Source organism: Oryctolagus cuniculus, chromosome X (assembly GCF_051225735.1).
Source record: "Oryctolagus cuniculus isolate XC-2025 breed Fujian yellow rabbit chromosome X, ASM5122573v1, whole genome shotgun sequence".
Classification (NCBI taxonomy): Eukaryota; Metazoa; Chordata; class Mammalia; order Lagomorpha; family Leporidae; genus Oryctolagus; species Oryctolagus cuniculus.
Genome location: NC_142888.1, coordinates 83668906 through 83687942, shown reverse-complemented (window position 1 = coordinate 83687942; position 19037 = coordinate 83668906). Strand labels below are relative to the sequence as shown.

The 19037-nt window shown below is 44.0% G+C and overlaps 1 protein-coding gene across 1 annotated transcript in view; it reads right to left on the bottom strand.

The window, feature by feature from the left end:
• Positions 1 to 19037, bottom strand: part of GUCY2F (guanylate cyclase 2F, retinal) — a 119477-nt gene that overhangs the window by 20270 nt on the left and 80170 nt on the right. The window contains exons 8-11 of the mRNA XM_017349714.4: positions 13713 to 13889; positions 10055 to 10211; positions 4866 to 5015; positions 289 to 437 (exon numbers count right to left, since the gene is read on the bottom strand). Of these exons, the coding sequence (XP_017205203.3) occupies positions 289 to 437; positions 4866 to 5015; positions 10055 to 10211; positions 13713 to 13889 (633 nt within the window). The remainder of the gene's footprint in view (positions 1 to 288; positions 438 to 4865; positions 5016 to 10054; positions 10212 to 13712; positions 13890 to 19037) is intronic.

Sequence of the window (19037 nt, the reverse complement as noted above, 5' to 3'; positions counted from 1 at the left end):
AATTTTGCCTTTGAAAGATTGGTTAGACCAGATTGTGGAGAGCCTAGAGCAGCGGCTCAGACACAGAAGGGCACCAGAAGAAACCCTTGGGCTCCTGGTGGATGCTCTGGCGATACACCAGCACCAAGGCCTCAAAGCACCCACTGCCAGTTTACTTCTCTAAGAGGTGTGCCCTTTCCCCTTCCAAGAGGTTTCTTCCACAATATGACAAAGATCCAAGGAGGTAGCCTCGGGTAGGCTGGCTTTACAATGACCTCTGGGCAGTGATGAAATTTGCAGGCTCCTCACCTGGTTGAATATTTCATCAAAAGTTGGTCGTTGTTCTGCAGCCTCAGCCCAGCACTGCTTCATCAACTGCAGACACTCAGGAGGGGCATACTCGGGAGAAACCACCGGTCTGTACACAGGAGGAGGCCTTCTAAGTTTCTTTATGATTTCTGTCCAGATGCAAGAAGAGAAAGGTTTACAAGTCACAGGGGGAAAAACAAGATTTGGCAAAGATAATTTGGTTTTAGCCATGAAAGGGAGTATTCAGGAGAAAAGACAGAAAAGCCACCTCTTTTCCTTTCTCCTTTGCTAGCCTAAATATAGACTGTATGTGAACAAAACCTCCATTAGGAAATGGGGGCGTTATTAAGAAATTGACTGTTGAACTGTTGTTATTTATACACAGGTTTATCATGCTTCTAGGTTTCAGAAGTAGCCTATCCAATGTCAATTCTAGTGCTATAACTTGAATGACCCACTCCCAAATCATATAAGCCTTCCAATCTCCATAATAGACTCACTTATCTCTCCCTGCTGGCTCAGGCCCAACCTAGGCCCAAGATTTTGATCCAGCATCTCATCAAGGGCCCCCTGGTTGCTAGTCCATGAACTTTCATTGGAACATTTACTATCTACCACACTATAGGCTGATCATATTATATGCATTAGTTCATTGGATTACTGCTATGAACAGATGTGGTAGACACTCTTATTTTCATTCTTTTAAAGATTTATTTTATTTATTTGAAAGACAGAATTATAGAGAGAAGTAGAGACAGAGAGAGGTCTTCCCTCCTCTGGTTCACTCCCCAAATGGCAGCAATGGCTGGAGCTGAGTCAATCTGAAGCCACAGTCAGAAGCTTCTTCTGGGTTTCAAACATGGGTGCAGGAACCCACACACTTGGGCCATCATCCACTGCTTTCCCAGGTGCATTAGCAGGGAGCTGGGTCAGAAGTAGAGCAGTGGGGGCTTGAACCAGCATCCAGAACCCATATGGGATGCTGGCACTGCAGGTGAAGGCTTTAATCCACTGCACCACAGTGCCAGCCCCTCTTATTTTCATTTTATAAATGGGAAAACTTAGACAAAGAGACAAGTAGCTTCCCTGACATCACATGGCTAGTAAGTGACAATCTGAATTTAAACCCAAGCCATCTCAATGTCCTGTTTTCAAATGCCTCAGACTTCAACTTGGAGGTCTCAAACTCCCTACTCATATCCAACAGCCATGAGTGACCAAAGGTCTAGATCAGCCAGGTTGACCTTTTTCCAAAGGGACACAATTTCCTGGCAGCATGGGAAAAATATTAGCCCTCAGTGGTCCAGCAATGCACATTGGGCCTCAAACTCATCCCTCTGCTTCCAACTTAACTTTCTCCAAATCATTCCCAAAGCACAAATCTGGTCACGTTACTTTCTTGCTCCAAACCTTTTAGGCAGGTATTAGAGCTAGCAATTAAGACTCTTCCATCAGGGGCCAGCACTGTGGTGTAGCAGGTAAAGCGCCGCCTGCAGTGCCGGCATCCCATGTGGGTGCCGCTTCGAGTCCTGGCTGCTGCACTTCTGATCCAGCTCTCTGCTATGGCCTGGGAAAGCAGCAGAAGATGGCCCAAGTCCTTGGGCCTCTGCACCAACATGGGAGACCTGGAAGAAGCTCCTGGCTCCTGGCTTTAGACTGGCACAGTTCTGGCCATTGCGGCCATCTGAAGAGTGAACCATCAGATGGAAGATCTCTCTCTCTCTCTCTCTCTCTCTCTCTCTCTCTGCCTCTCCTTCTCTCTTTATGTAACTCTGACTTTCAAATAAATAAATAAATATTTAAAAAACAAAAGAATCCCATCCCATGTCAGGGTGCACACCTGGTTTCTGCTCCGAGCGCCATTTCTTATTTCAGTTTGCTGTCAATGTAAATGCTTGGAGGCATCAGGTAGGCATCAGGTGATGGCTCAAGTACTTGAGTTTCCATCACCCTCATGCACTGAGTTCTCATTGTAGGAATTTGGGGAGTGAACTGACAGATGGGTCTCACTTTCTCTCTCTCTCTCTCTCTCTCTCTCTCTCAATAAATCCTGCTTAACTCATCACTTTGCCCTTCCCTCTCCTGTATTGACTGCAACACCTACAGACCCCAGTAACAGTAAGTGCTGCCTTGCCCCCATGACAGAATTTCAGCTGTTTCCTCTGACTTCTCAGTTTTTTGTGACATCACACCTTCAGTTCCATTAAATCAAATCAGTCTGCACCAGTAAAGGTTTCTCCATTACAGCATCCGGCTCTCCATGGGAACAAATCTCTTGGAATGGGACTGCCCTACCCTCTCACTCTCTGGCAGAGGGAGTCCTTTGGCCCTTTCTCAGAACATTGCAGAGCTGAACAGATCACTTCTTTGCTTAGGGCCAGCAGGATTCATGCCCTTGAGGATTTCAGTCCAATTGAGATAAACAATGGCAAATAATGTAAGTGCTCTAGCAGAGATAACATGGAGCCAACACCTGACCCACACTGAAGAGTACAGAAGTATTCATAGACATGACCCCAGTTGGATGAAGCAGGATGGAGAGTGGGTAGATGAAGAAATTTCAGTTATCATGAAGGAAGAGAAGTGAAACAGATCTTGTGGCTCTCAGGGCTCTGCCAGTGATGTGGTGTAGCCTGAATGTGGAAAATGATGGAAGATAAGCTTAGAGAGGTTGCTGGAAGCTTGATTGTGAGGGGCCTTCTATGTCAAATGAGAAGTCTAGGCTTCACTCAACAAGTGATGGAGAATGGTTGGAGGGCTTTAAGTAGAGCAGTAGCATGGGACCCTGAGTAGGGCAGAGGGTATCTATATGATTTTCTTTTTTTTTTTATTTTTTTATTTTTTTATTTTTTTTTTGACAGGCAGAGTGGACAGTGAGAGAGAGAGACAGAGAGAAAGGTCTTCCTTTGCCGTTGGTTCACCCTCCAATGGCCGCCGCGGCCGGCGCGCTGCGGCCGGTGCACCGCGCTGATCCGATGGCAGGAGCCAGGAGCCAGGTGCTTTTCCTGGTCTCCCATGGGGTGCAGGGCCCAAGCAAATGGGCCATCCTCCACTGCACTCCCTGGCCACAGCAGAGGGCTGGCCTGGAAGAGGGGCAACTGGGACAGAATCCGGCGCCCCGACCGGGACTAGAACCCGGTGTGCCGGTGCCGCTAGGCGGAGGATTAGCCTAGTGAGCCGCAGCGCCGGCCATCTATATGATTTTCATTATTTTTCTTTTTCATTTTTAAAATCTTTGAATAAATTTAGACTTCCAGAAAAGTTTCCCCTAAAGTTAGCAAGCTACATAACAGTAGTTCAAAGGAAACTAGCATTTCTACATACTACTACTAGAGTCCATACTTGATTTTCATCATTTTCCCCAGAAAGTAGTTTTTCTGTTTCACAATCCAAGATCCCATATTGCATTATTTTGTGTACCTTGGTATCCTCTAATGTTTGATGGTTTCTTAGTTGTTTCCTGTCTTCTCATGACTTAGGTACTTTTCATGAGTGTTGGTCAGTTATTTTGTAAAATGTCTCTCAAGTGAGGTTTCTCTGAAGTTTTCTCACAGTTAGGCTGAGGATATGCATTATTGTGGCAAAAATCCCACAGAGGTGATGTTTTATCCTCCTTAGTGCATCATGGTCAAGAGGTACATGATCTCAATGTGCCTTATTACTAGTGATGGTAACCTTGATGGCTAAGTTAAGGCAGTGTCTATAGGCTCCATCACTTGTAAACTTGCCATTTTTCCATTTGTAATTACTAAGTGCCTTGTGGCTTCTACTTTAAGATTATTCACATAATCCCTTTCCCTTCAAACTTTTGTCCATAGATTTTATCATCTATTGATGGATCTTGCTTGATAGTCACATTTTAAAAAAATTTTATTTATGCAATTTTGAAAGGGAGAGAGAGAGAGAGAGAGAGAGAGAGAGCGAGCTCTCATCTGCTATTTCACTCCCCAAATGCACACAGCATCCAAGACTGAGTTGCAGACAAAGCCAGGAGCTGGGAACAGAATCGAGGTCTTCCACTATGGGTGATAGGACCCCAACTACTTGAGCTGTCTTTACTACCTCCCAGGGTCTGCATTCATAATAAAGCAAAGACAGGAACTGGAGCCAGGAATTGAATTCGGGTACTCTGCTGTGGGTTACAGGCATCCTAACCAGCAGTTTAAACCACTAAGCCCAATGCCTGCCCCTAGCCATGTGTTTTTATGGAAAGTAAGAATGGAAGCCTGGGACACGTCACAGGAAGAGTGAAGATGACCTAACATCCAGGAGCATCATAAAGGGCACTGAAATACTTAGTAAGGAGTGTCTCAAAGGAGTAGAGGGAAGTATGAAGAAGAAAGAAACAGACAGAAGAATTAACATATGTCCTGTGGGCCTTTGGCTTATGTCACACTTCCCTGGTGGGGGAGTTTCTTCTAGACATCTAAAGCTATCTGGCTCCAAATTCCACACAACACAGACTACTGGAAGACTAGCAGGCTGTTAGCACAAACAGCAAACTCTTCTGGCAAATCCTAATGGCCTGAGTTGGTCAGGGTGGGTTCCCTGGTGACCTTTTCTCACTTCCTGCTTACCTTCAGCTGGCAGATCCATCATGCAGAATGGGGTGCCCCGGACCATCACTTCTTGCATGATGATGGCAAAGCTATAGACGTCTCCTGCGAAAGAACCTAACCTGCTGCCCTTTGGGGCTCTCAACAGTTCAGGGGCTGTCCACAGCAACTCTGAAAAGCAAGCATTGTGGAATGAATACAAGGAGGATTAACTGACATCTGCAATGCCCTCAAGGGTTTGGAGGGTGATATTTTATTGACTGCTTTATATTTTTACTAGACAGTCTGGCATGCTAGTGTCCCCTAGGGCCCAAATCTATGAATAGAAGGAATTACATACAGAGAAAACATACCAGTGTCTCCACCCAAAGACCACGCAGGCAGACACAGCAGAGGTGCGGGGAAGGGCAGAGGAGTGCCAACTGAAGAAACTCTCTGGCACTTGGTTTCTTGCTCTCTTGAGCCTGTAAGTAGTAGTTGGCAGGTTTCCAGGGAAAGGCGAGTGTACTGCCAGACTGGTTGCCATGGATTTGCTCTGTTCTAAGATCTATATGTGTCTGGTTATTTGACTGTGCTGGGACTTAGAGATTCACAAGATGCTTCCTCCAGGTCTTCTGTAAAAGGATTAGAGGATGCCCAGACCTCCTCTATTCCTTTCAGGGGAAAAAGAAAAGCTCAGCATTTCCTTCCAATCAGCCCTACAAATATTTATTGAGGGTCTACTATGTGCCAGACATTGTGCTGGCTGCAGGGGCAGTGCCAGGAATGAATCAGACCTTGCCTTTGCCCTTGTAGAGTTCACAAACCAGTGGACAAGGCAGGTGTGTGTAATCCTAACTGCAATACGGGACAAACAGTGATAAGGGTCACTATATACATTTAGTAAAAGCCAAACCTGAATGCCTATTGTGTGCTGTGCTGCATATCAGGCCTGATTAGGGGACAGAAGATTGTCCCCGCTTTCGGAGTTGATAGCAAACAGAATATTCAAAATTTTCTGGGTGGCACCTTAATCCAAATACAAAGAAATACACTTTCGTAACACGAAAAGAGTAGTCAAAAGTTGGAGAGAAATGTCTTATATTGAGCCATATGGAATTGTCATTTCTGTGTGTGGAAAATGGTGAAATATTGGCAATTTTATCAAGTTCAAGCTAACAATAACAACAACAACAGCAACAAAAGCCCGAGCTGATCAAATTAATCCAGGAAGGCTTCCTGGAAAAGTGAAATCTGAAATGTGCTTGTTAAGAAGGTCAAGGATGCAGTTTTCTGAAGCTGAGAGGGTAAGGGCTTTGCAGGGAGAAAGAACAGTATGTGCAAAGGAACAAGAGGCAGAAAGGAGCAAATTGCGGGTAGTGGGAGGGTGGTAAGCAGATTAGTTTGGCTGAAGAGAAGGGCTCTGTTAAGGAATAATGAGAAAGCGAAATAGGGTTGATGAAGTGGGGGAGGGGGGTGGCTGGAAGAATGGGGGCAGAAGGTGAGAGGCCCTGAGCGCCAAATGAAGGCATTTGGAGTGAATACAAAAGGCAGTAGGGGTGCTGGAGTTGGAGAGGGTTTTGATGAAAGCCGTGTTCAGGAAGATTAATCTGGCAACCTGCACAAGCTGGATTGAAGGAGAGTGGCTGGAGTCAGGGAGACCAGCTAGGAAGTTATTGCGGCAAGAGAGAGCATTGAGGTGAAAGAGGCCTGAGTGGGGGAGGGGTGGCAGCAACAGGCTGGGGAAGCAGACGCGCTCGGGAAGGAAGTGACAGGGCCCTGGATGGGCTCCTTGTGCTTTCTTTGTGAAGGGGAAGGAAGGAGTTGGAGGAAATGACAGGTCGCCATCCAGGTAGGGAGGCTGCAGAAGAATGTCTGTTAAGGGTGGAGGTGATGGGGGCAGGAAAGTGATGGCTTTTTTCATCGTGTTAAGTTTGGAGCATTGGGAAGGGCGCCCAGGGGACAAGCTCCTACCTAGCAGAAAGGAGCGTGAAAGGTCAGAGGTTGTTTTGATTTGGTAGTGAAACCCAGGCAAGTGAAACTCACTCTAGAAATTCTTCTCTTCAGCCAACCCCAATTTAAATAGTGAACCAAGGATTCAAGCCTCACCCCCAACCACGTACCCATCTTCTCTTTTTGCCCTCCATCAGCGCCCAGCTTCTGTCAGCCCACCAGGCCCCTTTGACCTTCCACCTACCACCCACCCACTCCCGTGAGAGACCCTGATGCACTCGCTCTAGGGCCCTTCTGTGTCCCTGCCTAGGAGGATTGATATTTACAAACAAAACTAAACAATTGAACAGCACTTTAGTGAGAGGAATACATCTCTGACCCTGGCATTTTGGGCATCGTGGTTTTGGGGAGGAAGGCAGAGGGGGCCATTTGGGAGCAGAGAAAATGACATGTAGCTGTTTCTTCCCAACATCCTCTCTCGCCGCACATTTAGAAGCCCAAGAAGGGGTAAGAGAGCCAAACTCCCTGGTAAAAAAGCTGGGTGACTAAATACAATCATTACCAAATACTATTTTCTGAGAGCACTGACATGTATATTGTCAACGGCTCAAATGAGGCTTTATCTGAACCATTCTTAGGTAGTTGAAAGTGGACAGTAATGAATACATTTACAACCCACCCCCATTCCCTCCTTGCACTCCAGAACCAAGTAAGAGCCACTAGCTATCATTAGACTTGAACTCTCGGGAAAACTAGCACAATTACTTTGGCTTGTTTTGTATCTGCTGGAGCCACTACTAAGTCTGATCATCGCTATGGTAATAAAATTGATTTTAGAGAGCCAGTGTGGTGTGGTATATTATAAAATAACTCAGAACTGAAAGTCAGGGGACTTGGGTTCAACATCTCAGCCTGGCCATTAATTAGTTTACCTTTCTGAACCTTCGTTTCCCCATCTACAAAGTGGAAGTTGAGTTAGATGACCTCCAAGGATCTTCAAAATAAGATTCTATTAGTCTCTTCATGTAAGGTAGGGAGACAAGTTCTGTTATTTCATCCTGTAATCGCAACTACAAATATTTATTTTGCCAGATATTGTGAAAGTTCCAAGGAAGGCAACCCTGTTTCCTGCCTTCACAGAGTTTGTAGCTTTGGTGGGGCAAGAAGACAGCTGATTTAATTAGTAATACTAGCAACGCATGGTGTTTCAGCAAAGTTCAAGGCCCTAAAGGATCCTAAAGAAGGCAACTTAGCTGAGTGTTGGGAGTTACAAAAAGCCTCTTGAGACAGCGATACTTAAGTTGAGCCCCAGAGAAGAAGTAGAATTTAGGCCAACTGAGATGTGTGCATGACCGAGTGGGAAAGGAAGAGTGTCCCAGGCAGAGGGCACAGCATGTGTGAAGGTCTGGAAGCAAGAGAGATCCTGGAGCACATAAACTGCTGGGAGGAGTTCAGCCTCACCTTAGCATAGAGAGGGAGGGGGCGTGGCTAAGCATAAAAGTTCAGCAAGGCTCAGACCAGGCAGGGCTTATAAGCCACATAAAGGAATTGGAGCTTTATCCTAAGAGCAATGGGAAGCTGTTCAATGGATTTAGGCACAACTGAAAGCGATCACATTTGCAGTTTAAAAAGCCCCCTCTGGCTGCACTGGGTGAAGACCGAAGACAGACCGCACTGAGCATCCAGGCTGCCACTGCAATGTGAAGAGTGAAGGGAAATGATACAAGACAGGGAAAGAAATAGGGAGTCCACCCAAAAACTCCCATACTCACTCTAAAACAAGATTTCTTTAAGTTTGAAAGTTGTCCATCTGTGAATTAAATGGAATTCTGGGAAGCTGAGAATTGTTGTGTGTGTTTTTTAATCCTTCATAGATGACTACTTTTGACAGATTTTCCACCCCCACAGCTGTGTTCCCAATATCCTAGAGTTCACACAAGGCAACTACTCCAAGGTTTCAAACTGGAATTAGCCAATAATTCCCATAGAACTAAGAAACAAGAACAGGTCCAAAGAGGACAAGAGTGTGTGGCAATGTCACATGTTTTTCACTGTGATTACCAGGAGCAGCAGGTCTTCCAAAACATGAATGGGCAGAGAAAGAGGAAATTGTTATTGTAAGTTTCAGATGGACTGAATGAATGTAGGGGCTAGGCTTCAGAAGACCTGACTTGAAATCCTAGAACTGCTGATAACTATCTGCATGATTTGTGTAAATTAGGAACGCCCCTTGTCTCATCTATATAATGACAGAGTTATGCTATATGATTCCATAAAGTTTACTCTTCCACAAGTCTTGTAGACGAGCAAGATGATAACACTGATGACTGGTCTATCTTGTGTATGTCTCTCTCTACATCTTTCTTTCTTCCTTTCTCTTATGTAGTAAAGTCAACAGTTTTAAAACTTAAATTACCAAAGATTGCTTAATAATATGAATATATGCAGTGGCTTCGCATCTCTTGTTCTGTTTCTCTATGTTTTTGTGTCATTATCTCTCTTCATCCTTTAATATTGGTCAAAAATGTTAATGTCCCAAATTTCCTCTGTGTATTAACCTGATTGACCCTCTCTCCTTTCCCCCTTTTCTCTGTCTTCCTCTCACTCTTCCACCAGTTAAGTCCCCATGGTTCCCATTCACCCCATACATCCCCTCCACCACCACTCTGATTTCTCCAGTTTCTTGGATCTGTTATGACCCCTACAGGCATTATTTAGTGCTGCTACTGGTGCACTACATAGAAGACAAAATACAAAATGGACATTACAAGCATGCCTACTTATTTACTAGAAGGTCATAGTTCTTTCTGAAGTCATCCCCTATAACCCACAGAGCATTTATTTGCTAGTGCCCCCCTCCTTGCTTCTCCCTCTCCAACAGAGACAGTGCTGGCATTCTGTAATGACATCCCATTTTAGAATGTACTTTGTGGGGGTCCAACTTCCAAATTACCTTCCATTCAATCTGACAAGTATTTATTGAGCACCTACTGTGTGCCTAGCACTAGGCAAGTTTCTCCAGGGAGTGCTGGGGTCTCCACACAATGCAGCCTAATCCTGCCACAGCGGGAAGTGGATATTATTGCACTGGCTTTGTTCAGAAGGCTAGGCTGGGCAGAGGTTGCAGCATACAGGCTTCATTCAGGTCCCTCGGCTTGGAAATGAGGGTAGACTTTCAACAAAAGTGGAGAGCTGAAATCAGCCTGAGGCTTTAATTCAGTGCATATTTTCATTGGAGTTACCTTGTGTGCATGAGAAGTGTACAATTCATTGCTTACCTTCTGCAGAAGGTTCCTCTTCAGAGAGTCTCAGCATTTCTAGAATGTCATTAAAGCCATAATCTGTCACTTTTAATACAAAACGCCCATCTACCACACAATTCCGAGACTTTAGCCTCCCATGAACAAACTCTCTGTGGTGTAAGTACTTCATGCCCTGCAGATGACACAACAGGATTTATTTAGCAATTCATGTAACTATTTTATGCTTTTAGAGTCACTTTCTAAGATTATTAATGGCTAGCTATTATGATCCAGAATGAAGTCTTTTTCTCTAATATGCATGCAAAGTAGACCTTTGACAACAACTGGCTTTCAGGTGCCTTATAGTGGTAAAATTTTATGCTTTGGTAAAGAAATATATCTCATGTATATCAAAAATCTTTGTTACTAGGAGATTTACTGACATTTCACATACAAAATGGATCCATACACATATAATTGCAAGGGATTTGGAGATTCTGATTTTCCCCAAAAGGCATAACCCAACTCTCATCCTTTATTGGCAGAAACAGAAACTGGTATAGCTTTTTCAGTGGGCAATTTGACAATAGCTCCAAAATGTTAAATATGTATACCCTATGACTCAGAGATTTTACTGCTCTTCTAGAGAAATGCTTGCATATATTCACAAAGGGACAGCTAGAAGAATGCTAATTACACCGCTGCTTTTATAATGCTACACAATTGGAAATACACAAAATATGAAAAAGAGACTGACTGGACATGGTATATCTGCACTATGGAATGTTTTGCAGCATTTTGAAGGAATAAGATAAATCTCTATAAACTAACAAGGAAACAACTCTAAGCCACAAAAATGAGTGAAAAATAGTGACTAGAAGAGCTATGTGAAAGCATGTAAATTTATTTATTTATTTAAAGATTTGTTTATTTGAAAGGCAGAGCCACAGAGTGGAGGGGAGAGACAGACAGACAGACAGACAGAGAGAGATCTTCCATATCTTCTGTCTTCTGGTTCAGTCCCCAAATGGCCACAACAGCAGGGGCTGAGCCAGGCCGAAGCCAGGAGCCAGGAGCTTCCTCCGAGTCTCCCATGTGGGTTCAAGGAGCCAAGCACTTGGGTCATCCCCTGCTGCTTTTAGCGGGGAGCTGGATCAGAAGTGGAGCAGCAGGCCTCAAACTGTCACCACATGGAATGCTGGCCCGCAGGTGGCGGCTTTACCTGCTATGCCACAGCACCAGCCCCAACAACATGTATATGTATAAAGAGTCATCCACAATGTAAGTAAATACTTATGAAAAGAAGCATAAGGGGAAGAGCATTTGGTGTAGCAGTTAAAACACTGCCTGAGAGATCCGCATCCCTTCCAGAATGCCAGGCTCCGAATCCCAGCTCTGCTCCTGATTCCAGCTTCCTACTAATGTATACTCTGAGAGGAAGTGAATTCTGGCTGAAATATCTGGTACCCTAGCACCTATGCAGGAGACTCAGATTGGATTCTGGGTTCCTGGCTTCAGCCTGGCCCAGCCCAAGCTATTGCCAACATTTGGGAAGTGACACAGTGGAAGGGAGATCTCTAGCTGTCTGTCTTGCAGTCTTTACAAAAATGGTAGTTACCACATTGTTAGTAGTTAAGTTGGGGGAGGGGATACAAAGAAAGAAGGTTGAGTACATGCTAGTATTTTCCCATAGAAACCATTTGGCTTTAAGATTTAATTTGGGGGCCCGGCACTGTGGCTTTGCAGGTTAAGCCACAGCCTGCAGAGCTGGCATAACATATGGATGCCAGTGCAATTCCTAGTTGCTCCACTTCCAATCCAGCTCTCTGCTAATGTTGCTGGGAAAAACAGCAAAAAAGGGCCCAAGTGCTTGAGCCTCTGCACAAACATGAGAGACACAGAAGAGGCGCTGGGCTCCTGGTTTCTGTCTGGCCCAGCTCTGGCCGTTGCAACCATTTGGGGAATGAATCTTTGGATGGAAGAGCTCTCTCTCTCTCTCCCTCTCTCTCTCTCTAATTCTGCCTTCCAAATAAAAAGATTTAATTTAATATATTAAATTAAAATATTTAATATATTATTTTTGCAATTATAAATAAGTAATAAAACAGAAAACATCCAAGTATTACTAATCCTGGTGCCTGCTTGGTAGCTTTCATGTGACTTTCAAATTCCTCTTTTCATATGACATTCAAATTGGCTAGGATTCTCAATCAGATAGGTTTAATCATTGTGCATATAAATTCATACATATTCTAGTGCAGCCAACAGAACTGTTCATTCCAAGAACACCTTCAATGCTCTGGCTTAAAGAGGGGTGTCTTTACAGCCTGACCACCTTTGCATTTGGATACTTTGCATCTTGTGCTCACAGAAAGTCTGTCCTCTTCGGTATTTCCAAGTACAGTCTTTAGTGGGCAAGGTTCCCCGAGGTTTTCTAATGCTAGGGTTTCATTCATCACAGGACTTTAAGGAATGTCATTTGGAGGCTTCTCCCTTAAGTTATTGGGTTTTGCTTACAGGATTAGTAGGAAGAGTCCTGGAATAGGAAGCAGGAGATTTAGATTCTAGTATTAGCTCTGCTGCTTACTAGTTAACTGACAAATATTGAGGGCCTGCCAGGTGTGCCAGACACTGTAAAAGGAGACTGGTCACACCTATCTTACAGAGAATCAGAATTAAATAACATCTTCTCCATTAAAGTACCCTTGAAAAGAGTGAGGCCACCATACAAAGGTTATGACTGAAGGCCAGTGTTGTGGCTCAGTGGATTGAACCACTGCCTGCAACAGTGACGTCGCATATCAGAGTGCAAGTTATAGTGCTGCCTGCTCCATTTCCAATTCAGCTCCTTACTAATGTGTCTAAAAATCAGCAAAAGATGGCCTAAATACTGGGGCTCCTATCACCCACATAGAAGACCCAGATGGAATTCCAGGCTCCTGGCTTCAACGTGGCCCCAGCCATTGCAACCACTTGCAGAGTGAATCAGCAGATGGAAAATCTATCTCTCTCTCTCTCTCTCTCTCTCTCTCTCTCTCATCTCTATCTCTATCTCTCTCATCTCTATCTCTATCTCTGCCTTTCACATAAATAAAATAAATTTCTAAAAAAATGTTAAGACTGGTCAATATGTAGGAAGCTCAACAAGTAACTGATTATCCAGATCAGTCCCATCAAAATGCACATATACACAATTTACATATCACTGGAAGCCATCCATGGATCCTTCCCTGACCCCACTTGGTGATCAATAGCCCTTGGCTCAGAGAATGGAGGTACTACCCATTAGAACCAATGGTCCTTTGGCATTTCAGGGGAATTGAGTTCCACATTCACACCGCTGGTATAAAAGGATGCAAGCTACATTTCTAGAAGGTAAAATGAGGAGTAGGGCTAAGTAGCACCAAGGAATCTGGAAATGAGCACATTCCCACATGCACAAAGCTTCAGGCAGAAGAGTGGTCAATGACCAAAAAAGTAAAGCAAACTGTGGTCCTCAAATCAGGAAGGAGGGGGTCAGGCTAACTCCTTCTATATCAGTACCACTCTGTGAGAAGAGTGGTAGGGGCAGCCCTTGGGAAGGAAAGTAGGGGAGTGAAATGATCACCATGATCTCAGGAAAATAAAATATCGCAAAACATTAAAGTTCTAATCTACAGGGAAAACCTAAGATTTCTTCAGTCTTTCCATTAACCTTGATGAGATCCAGCAGCAGCGATGATTTAAACATCCAGTCAAGTTTCACATCCTGATTTGTCAGTATGTCTTCTAGGCTCCTTCGGGAACAGAACTCGGTCACAATGGCAAACATCCCCGAATCATAGAAGAAGCCCAGTAAAGGGTTAATATTCTCGTGACGCAGGTCTTTCATCTGGAAAGGGAGGAAGAAATGTAAGTCTCAGGTGTCCTGTCTAGGTTGGAAACCAAAGTTCAGGGAATATATCCTTCTCCTCACCTTCTTATGAATGTTGGCTATAGTAGGCAGAATTTTGGCCCTCATGATTTCCAACCTCCAGTGGCACCCCATGGTTGCATTATGTTGCATAGCAAGAAGATTATAAAGGTGAACCTAATCTAATCATGTGAACCCTTAAAGGCAGAAGAGGAAAGAAGAAAGATTGAAAATAAGAAAACTTAATGTGCTGCTGTAGCCTTTGGAGATGGATAAAGGAAACGATGAGCCAAGAAAGGTGGGAAGCCTGTAGAAGCTGGGAACACTCCATGGCTGAGGATCAGCAATTAAATGTGTACGTCAATCCCATGACAATGTTGAACTAAATTCTGCTGACAACCTGAACGAACCTGGAAATGGGTTCTCTCTAAGCCTCCAGATAAGAAGCCAATACAACTAACACCTTGACTTTAGTTTGTGAATCTGCTCAGATTTCTGATCTGTAGAACTATGAGACAATAAATCAGTACTGCCTTAAGTCATTAAGTTTGTGCCAATTTTATTACTGCAGCAATGGAAAATGGATATAAGGGATCAAGAGGGAAACTGCACAGAGGGATCTCTCATGGCACACTGACAGGTGAGTGCTGTGCTTCCTTCTGATTCCTTCGGGGCTCTCTGGAATGGAGCTCAATGACCCAAGTGGCTAAAGGGGATTAGAATAGTAAAAGGTACAACAGATCATCTTTCTCTGACTACTCCTTTATTCAGTACCTATTAAAATAATCTCCTATATAAACATTAAGCCAGAGTTTACAAGATTTGTTTCATAAGAGACATCTAAAATTTTGGCATACAGCCACTTTTTTTTCCACTAATGTGAAAAGCATTTAGTGTGTGACCACACTAAATGTCTCAGGCCTGGATTGTATTCTGGAAAAGTAGAGGCCAACAAGAAGAAATTACTATCGTGAAAGAATGCAAATTCAATGAGGGAGGATAGACATTTAATCCCACAATTGTATTTCACCATGAAATGTGTTCTGAAGAAAGGTGTATGTAACGCTGAGAGAGCTCAGATGTGAAGGATCTAATTCAGCCTGGGAGGTCAGGAAAGGCATCCCTAAGGGGATAATAACTGGATTATCTTGAAGGATGAAAAAGAATTGACCAGGTGAAGGTGACTTAACGGGAGGGGCTGAGTCTGAGGGTATATCCTAAAGCCCAAGACATAGATAAGTTATTTTTCCTTCGAGACTAAGGCCCACTCACAGACCTCAAGTAATGATTGACTAGCTGGGGACAGTACAGAAGTCCAGCACACTAGCCTCAAGGTTAAACTTATGGTATAATTCATGCTCCAGCATTTCCCCATGAGCTCACATTGTTGCTAATCTCCAGATGAGATCAAATACTTGCTTAACCTTTACCCCTTTCCTACCTTGTTTCCTCACTCTTTTCTACTGAAAATATCATCTCCATAAGTATATTGGACTATAATTTTCATCTTAGACTCAGCTTTTAGAAAATTTTGCATAAGACAGAAAGCAAATTTGGGGGTGGGGAAGGCTGATAAATTCAGTTTAGAACATATTGAGAATGAGATGCCTGTGGAACATCAAGGTGGAACTATTTTTTTTTAACAGGCAGAGTGGACAGTGAGAGAGAGAGACAGAGAGAAAGGTCTTCCTTTGCTGTTGGTTCACCCTCCAATGGCCGCCGCGGCCGCCGCGGCCGCCGCGGCCTGCGCGGCCGGCGCGCTGCGGCCGGCGCACCGCGCTGATCCGATGGCAGGAGCCAGGTACTTATCCTGGTCTCCCATGAGGGCGCAGGGCCCAAGAACTTGGGCCATCCTCCACTGCACTCCCGGGCCACAGCAGAGAGCTGGACTGCAAGAGGGGCAACTGGGACAGAATCCGGCGCCCCGACCAGGACTAGAACCTGGTATGCTGGCGCCGCTAGGTGGAGGATTAGCCTATTGAGCCGTGGCACCGGCCAAGGTGGAACTATTTCAAGGATGGTTGTATATTCAGGGTTTGGAGATCAGAAAAGAGGTCTTATTCTTACACTGTAAACTTGTGAATGATAGATGAAATCAGTGTGAGTGGATGAGATTATTCAAGGAAAGACATAGAATAAAAAGAGAAAAGGGAAAATGAGATACATCACCATTTAAATGTTGAGAAACAAAGAAGATCCTGCAGAAAGACTTACAAGGGGGTCAGAGAAATAGAGGAAAGCCTATTTGGGACAAGAACACCAATATCACAGGGTAAGTTTCAGGACAGTCAGATAAATACCAGAAGGAGTTTCAAGAATATGTGGTAAATACCAGAGAAGTCATATAAAGATGAGAAATGTATCTGGTCAATTTGACCATTAATAAATTATTAATCAGGGCTGGCATTGTGGCACAGCAGGTAAAGCTGTGACACTAGTATGCCATACGAGCACCCGTTTGAGCCCAGCTGCTCCACTTTGATCCAGCTCCCACTAATGGCCTGGGAAAAGCAGTGGAAGATGGCCCAAGTGCTTGGGCCCCTGCCTCCCACATGGGAGACCTGGATGAAGCTTTTGGCTCCTGGTTTCAGCCTGGCTCAGCCCTGGCTGTTGCAGCTGTCTGGGATGTGAATCAGTTGATGAAAGAGCTCTCTCACTCTCTCTCTCTTTCTCTCTCTCTCCCTCCCTCTCTGTCTCTGTAACTCTGACTTTCAAATAAATAAATATATCTTTTTTAAAAAGTAATTATTAATTTCAGAGAATTTAATACAGATATGTTTACACAGATATATAAAGATACACATCCACATACTGTTTTTTTTTTATTTTTTGACAGGCAGAGTGGACAGTGAGAGAGAGACAGAGAGAAAGCTCTTCCTTTGCCGTTGGTTCACCCTCCAATGGCCGCCGCGTCCGGCGCGCTGCGGCCGGCGCACCGCGCTGATCCGAAGGCAGGAGCCAGGTGCTTCTCCTGGTCTCCCATGGGGTGCAGGGTCCAAGCACTTGGGCCATCCTCCACTGCACTCCCGGGCCACAGCAGAGAGCTGGCCTGGAAGAGGGGCAACTGGGACAGAATCCGGCGCCCTGACCGGGACTAGAACCCGGTGTGCCGGCGCCACAAGGCAGAGGATTAGCCTAGTGAGCCGCGGCGCCGGCCACATACTGTTAATTCTCTATATCCTATGTTCTGCATTTGTGGTCAACCAACAATGGATCAAATTTTTTTTTGAAAAAATTGTGTTTGTACTAAACATGTACAGACATTTTGTTATTATTCCCCAAACAATACTGCACAACACTATTTACAAAGCATTTGCATTGTATCAGGTATTCTAAGTAACCAAGAAATGATCTGAAGTATATGGGAAGATTTTGTAGGTTACATGCAAATACAAAAGCATTTTATATAAGACACACAAGCAACAAGAGATTTTGAGATCTTTGTGGGAGTCCTGGAAACAAACTCCCACGGACACTAAGTCACAACTGTGTATACAAGAATACTTCAAAAAGTTCATGGAAAATTGATTTAAAAGATAAGTTTATTTTTGTGAAAAAATATATTAAGATCCAGGTGTCATTTTTCCATAACATGCATTTTCCATGAACACTTTGAAGATCTCTTATTTATACAATTTCAATTACTTTGCATGAAAATAAATTTATACTTTGATTTCATTTTCCATGAACTTTTTGAAGTTCCTGTGTGCGTGTGTGTGTGTGTGTGTGTGTGTGCTTGTGCATAGACTTGGAATAGTAGGAATGTGACCCTACAGAAAGATGTACATCTGAGATCTATTTTGGAGCTATATAGCATATGAATTATTGGTGTGGATAGTAAAAGAATGAATGAAATCAAGGATTCTATTTTGAGCGTGGAGAGAATGGTGGGCCACTTATTCAGATGAAGTACACTTGGGGACTTAGAGTATAAGTGTGTTTCTCCAACAAGGTGATCCAAGCCCAGGCTTAGTTAACTCTGGTGGGAATGGCAGCTATTAACCACTAAGGTTGCCTTCTAAGCATAAAAGTATGGCACCCATGGCAATCCTTAATCCACTGCAACTTAAACCAGTTAAGAAAAACATGGGAACTCAGCCCACATGTAGCAAAGTAAGCATCTTCTTATAATGTTTCATTCTCTTTTGAACCAAACAGCCAAAACTACTAGACTCTGGAACGCTTTCAGAACACAGAGTACAAAGCGATTATGTCAGAAATTGCTGGCTACACAACACAAAACTGTTTCCTTTTCTTATTGGGCAAAGAGAGTTAACCAACATTTTCCTCCCTTGGAGCTAAGCATAGCCATATGATTCAATTCTAAGCAATGGACTATAATGCGGTGGAATGAGGTGAAAAGTTCATGCCAAGATGGCCACTGAGGTGGAAAGGTCATGCCAAGATGGCTGCTGACAACAGAAACTGCCTGGCAACAGGCCATGATTGGATGGCTTCGGAAACCACATGACAACAGAGGAAACCACATGACAACAGAGCCTGACTGATGGCAGGCCTTGATTGGATGGTTTCAGAAACTGCCTGGCAACAAGAGCCTGACTGGCAACAGGCTGTGATTGGATGGCTTTGGAAACTGCCGGGCAACAGGCTGTGATTGGTTGGGACATAGACCGCCCCTTGACTGGATTGGCTGGTCTTGGCTATATAAGCTGTTGTACTAACTCAAATGAACGAGTCTGCGGGCTGCTCGCCTCAGGCCTGCTTTCACCTGACTCCCGGAGTCTGTGTGGTGACTCCGCGCCTCTTGCAGCCACCACACTCCTCCTCTCAGAAACGAATCCACTGCAACATTGTTGAGAAATCAACTGCAACACTATACGATTAAATAAATGTGCCTTTTCTAGACTATTTTTAAAAGCAAATATACCCCTTCCCTAAGCATTTTCCTACATGTATGGATGAACACAGATGTTGACAAGGCCCTAAGACATGGCAGAAGCTTACGATGCTCATGACCTATATCCCTGAATCACCATGTTGTAAGAGTGTTCTCTGTCAATCAAGTCAGTCTTTATTATCATTTGGCTGAAATTTAAGCTTCTGTTGTGTTTCATATATATTAAATATTTAGAATTCTATTTGTTTTTGCAACTAGCACTGCACTAG